The sequence below is a fragment of the Pollachius pollachius genome (genome assembly GCF_949987615.1).
Source record: "Pollachius pollachius genome assembly, chromosome: 3".
Lineage (NCBI taxonomy): Eukaryota > Metazoa > Chordata > Actinopteri > Gadiformes > Gadidae > Pollachius > Pollachius pollachius.
The window spans coordinates 4043657-4048656 of record NC_136936.1 but is presented as its reverse complement, the minus strand read 5'-3'; the positions used below and the strand labels follow the sequence as shown (position 1 = coordinate 4048656).

General features: G+C 53.5%; 1 protein-coding gene across 1 annotated transcript in view; it reads right to left on the bottom strand.

Moving 5' to 3' along the window:
* The window catches only part of LOC307073559 (roundabout homolog 2), a gene marked incomplete at both ends in the record, with an annotated part of 43756 nt that overhangs the window by 28810 nt on the left and 9946 nt on the right, over positions 1-5000 (bottom strand). The window contains 3 exon segments of the mRNA XM_079733441.1: positions 2104-2231; positions 3298-3436; positions 4155-4373. Of these exon segments, the coding sequence (XP_079589567.1) occupies positions 2104-2231; positions 3298-3436; positions 4155-4373 (486 nt within the window).

Below are 5000 nucleotides of genomic sequence, written 5' to 3'. Positions count from 1 at the left end.
TCAGAGTTGTATTCAGCGATGTGTTTACCGATGTGTGTGTGTGGATGTGTTCATCTGCCTGATAACTGATCACCTGTACCAGATCACTGGACTGACCTCAATGTCATGGGAAGACTGAACTGATGGCTCACTTCCTGAGTCATGCCTACTCCCTTCTCCCTCCTCCCTTCCCCCTCCTCTCTCCTCCTCCTCCCTCCCTCCAAGGCCTGTATCATCACACCTGCGCCCTGCTCTAGATGTTTGCATACATTAACTCACCGACACGCACACGAATCACACTAATACTGATTACAACCACAGCTAAATACTGTTCCTTTTACCCCCTAACTGCTACGACTGATACTACTGCTACTAGTAAGACTACTACTTAACAAAAAAACGTTTTTATTATTATTATTCAAATTGATACTACAAAATACTAACACAAGAATTTAAATATAAGTAAACGAGTAATGAAGCTAGAGCAGCTTTTAGGGTGTTTAAAAGTTGTCTGAGTTCAAAAATGTTTCCTCGTTTTTGAGGCGTAATTGAACGGCCAGCAGCTGCACGGCCTGCAAATGAGAGACGGACAGGATGAGGGATTACCGCGCGTCAAACTCCGGTGACACACTCCCCTTTGCTTCCCTGTCCACCGCGCCAAAGTGCCAGATGTGTGCGGGCGATACCGGACCTTTTAATCCGCCGTACATTAAAGTCTCACCCTGGCCTGATTGTGGCGCAGGCCGGCCGCTTCTCCATGGCTTTGCAGCCGATGGAACGCCTTCTCTCCACGCCATTAGCCGCGAACAGATTTTAGTATAATTTCTTTATATAAACGGAGGCCACATGGATATTGCTCATGGATTAAAAAACGGAACAGGAGGCAGAGTAACAGCAACAGAAGGGGGCTGACCAGCATGACGACAGAGGGGAGAAACACGAAGGGGATGAAACGTGAATGAGAGGGAGGCCACGACGCAGGACAGCTGCTGACTGCCGTCTGCCGCATGGAGAGCGAGACGCACCTGGTTACAGGTTCTCTACAATAAAGATGACAATCGCTGACTGGGAAGCAGAGATGTGACTAACGGTGGTATGAGTAATGGTGGACTGGAATGGTGGGAGAGTCATAGTAGGAGAGGATGGGAGGGAGGGAGAGAGGGAGAGAGGGAGAGAGAGAGAGAGAGAGAGAGAGAGAGACACACACACACACACATAGTATAGGCAGAGCAAGAGTGAATGATTGAGAACAAGAGATAGATATGGATATTTATGAAGAACTATTCAGAGGGAGAAGGGAAGAGAGGGAGATATATTGAGCAAGAGAGAGAGTGTGTGAGAGAGAGAGAGAGAGAGAGAGGGCAAGGAAGGGCAAGGTGCGGAGGGGTAGAAAGAGAGAGAGCCGGAGATAGGGATAGAGGGACACTGATGGCCCATGTGAGATATCTTCTAATGGTGGGACTGCTCTCAGGCCGTGTGTTAAAGTACACAACTAACAAACATCTGTCGGATGGAGTAATCCATACGGTTTAGCATAAGCTTCTGGCTGCACAGGACACGGACCAGTCGAGATATCTCTCTCCATCACCCAAACACACACACGCACACACACACACGCACACACACACACACATACAAAAACCCACACACACACACAAGTTGTCCATGGCCTGTGTCACGCCGCGAAAGCTTATGTTTGCACGGAAGGTACGGTGTGTTCCTGTATGCATTAGTGAATGAATGTTTGTGTAGCGCTACACTCAGGGAGAGAGCGAGCGAGAGAGAGAGAGAGAGAGAGAGAGAGAGAGAGAGAGAGAGAGAGAGAGAGAGAGTGGGAGATAGGGAAGGAGAAAGAAGGAGAGAAAAAGAGACAGAGAGAGGGAGGTTGAGGAAGAAGGAGAGAGCTAGGGAGGGAGAGAGAGAGTGTAGAACCCCCAGACAGATGACCTGGCTTAAGGAGGAGACAAGGGGGGGAGAGAGAGAGACAAATGGGAGAAGGAGACAATTGGGCGGGCAGCAGACAGACAAGATGACTGCTTGAGCTGCGCCTGAGCCTCCTCGATCCCTTCGCCTGCGCGCGAGCGCGGTGCGTGTGCGCGAGCGTGCGCGCGGTGCGTGTCTCACCGTGGACCTGCAGCATGGCCGACGCCTCCGTCTTCCCCACGCTGTTCTCCGAGGTGCAGGTGTACGTGCCCTCGTCCTCTGCCCTCACCCGCTGCAGACGCAGGCTGCTGTCCCCCCGGATCTCGAACCTGCGGACCCACGAGGACAACAACAACAACAACAACAACCGCTCAATAACCGCCGGAGAAGGACAGGCCAGCGCGGTCGGCCGGCCGTCGACCAGAGGAGAGAGACGTGCTGGTCCACCTCGCCCGATTAAAATTCACTTATGCAATGAACGAATATGGGCCGAGGGATAATAACGTTATTAAATCGGAACAAACTAAATCACACACGTTTTCCCTGGAAAGGGAACAGAGGGATCCATCTCTGCTCATCCAGGAGGATGTGGGGCCGATTGATGCAGTCTGACAGCGGCGGGGACACGAGCGTGGGTGTGTCGGGGAGGGGGGTTGGTGGACTAGGGATGGGCAGGATTAATCGATGATCGATCATTGGTCGTAATGAATTTTTTCGATCAAGTGATATCTTCGTCAATCAAAAGGAGGCTGTGCTGCGTAGCGTGAGAACGGAACAGCCAAGCAACTTTAATACAGATTTTGTCTTTTTGAATTGTTTCACGTGTTTAAGAGCGCATTGTTCGGCTTTTCAAGCGCCGCATAGTCCTATACCCTATGAGGCCTTTCTTTTTTATTTAAAAACTGTTGAAACAGTTGTAGGTCTACACGTTAACTGTGTTCTATTATCGTTGGCCGATAAATACTTGTTGGAATAAGGATTTCAATGAGAAAATGATGCTGTATTTTGTATTTTCTACCAACCACATTTTTAAAATAGCCTACAGAAAAAGAACGATTATATCGATAATTGATCCTTAATTGTCCCCTTTTGGGGAAAACCCTTTCTCAGCCCTTGACCCATCCGGGAGCAGGTGAACACATACAAACTTGCACAGAGGAGTGACACACATGGGGTACACCAGCACACCCGGAACAACGGGCCGCCACAGGCTTCAGGTGCCTTGCTCAAAGGCACCACATCCGTGGATGACGACGTAGGAGGGTGCTGTACGTTCGAACCGGACACCCTCCGGTCACCGGTCCAACTCCTTAACCAGTAGGCCGGGGATGCCCCCGCGGATCACGCACGGTTCTTAAAAAGCCCATCCCTAGTGTGGACGCTGCCACTCCTCACCTCCCCCGGGGAAGCTCCCCCTCCTCCCGGCGCCAGCGCACCGTGGGCGCCGGGTCCCCGTGGACGTCGCACAGGAAGTCCACCGTCTCCTCCTCCATCACCACCTGGTTAACCGGCCGCCGCATCAGCACTGGGCGCTCTGGGGAGGGGGAGGAGGAGAGGAGGGTGGGAGGAGAGGGGGGTGGAGGAGGGGGAGAGGAGGAGGAGAAGAGGGGGGGATTGGAGAGGGGGGTGGAGGAGAGGGGGGGAGGAGGAGGAGAGGAGGAGGAGGGGGGAGGAGAGGGGGAGGGGGGAGGGGGAGGAGGGGGGAGGGGGGAGGAGGAGGAGGAGAAGAGGGGGGGATTGGAGAGGGGGGAGGGGGAGAGGGGGAGGAGGGGGGGAGGGGGGAGGAGGGGAGGAGGAGGGGGGAGGAGAGGGGGAGGGGGGAGGGGGGGAGGAGGAGAGGGGAGGAGGAGGGAGAGAGGAGGAGGAGGAGGATGGGAGAGGAGGAGAGGGGAGGGGGAGGAGAAGGGAAGCAGAGAGGGGGGCAGAGTAGGAAGAGACAAGGAGAGAAGGGAAGGAGGAGAGGGAGAGAGGAGGAGAGAAGGACAGAAGGGGAGGAGGAGGAGACGAGGGGGAGATGAGGAGGAAGGGGGGAGGAGAGGGGAGGAAAGGAGGGAAGGAAGGGGGGAGGAGGAGGAGAAGAGGAGAGGATGAGAGGTAGAGAGCAGGAGGAGAGTGGGACACAAAGAAAACAAGCTTAGCTAAATAACACACGGTACGAATAGCAAATGAAGCCCCTCGGGCGGTGTCCACAGCCACCCAAATCCACCTTGACCCGGACACACGTCCCCGCTCTCTGCGACCCGGGGGCTCACCGTAGACCACCAGCTCGGCGGGGTCACTGTCGCGCTCTCCCACCATGTTGGTGCCCACGCACACGTACATGCCCGCGTCGCTCTTCCTCGTCTGGGAGATCATCAGCTTGCCTCCGCGCATCTGCATGAAACACGCGGCGACAGAGACATCAGCCCCGGGGCCGTTCACACACACACACACACACACACACACACACACACACACACACACACACACTTCTTCACGCTCAGGAAACATTTGTTATCTTTCCTCACACAAACACCTCTTACTCATTTGTGTGTAGGGTGCGTACTGTGTGTGTCTCAGAGTAGGGGGGGGGGGGGGGGGGTGTCTTCTGCATCCAAGGTTGCGTTGCACGGAGTGTGTCTGAGTGCATTTTTATAAGAGGTTTGTCGGATTAATGTCGCACACATTATGTAATTACGTCCGAATGTCTCTGTGGAGAAAACAAAAAACGCCATAGTAAAAAAATTCTCTGATGGCTCTGAGAGAGAGAGACAGAGAGAGAGACAGAGAGAGGACAGAGAGACAGACAGAGAGAGAGACAGAGAGAGACAGAGAGAGAGACAGAGAGAGAGACAGAGAGAGACAGAGAGAGAGACAGAGAGAGAGACAGAGAGAGAGAGACCGATAGAGACAGAGCCAGACAGAGGTAGAGCTATACAGAGAGAGAGAGTAAGTGAGAAAGTGAGACAGAGAGACAGAAATGGAGTGAGAGAGAGAGACAGACAGAAAAAGAGAGACAGAAAGAGAGCGAGAGAGAGAGAGAGAGCGAGGGCGAGAGAGAGCGAGAGAGAGAGAGAGAGAGAGAGGGAGAGAGAGAGAGAGAGAGAGGGGAGAGAGAG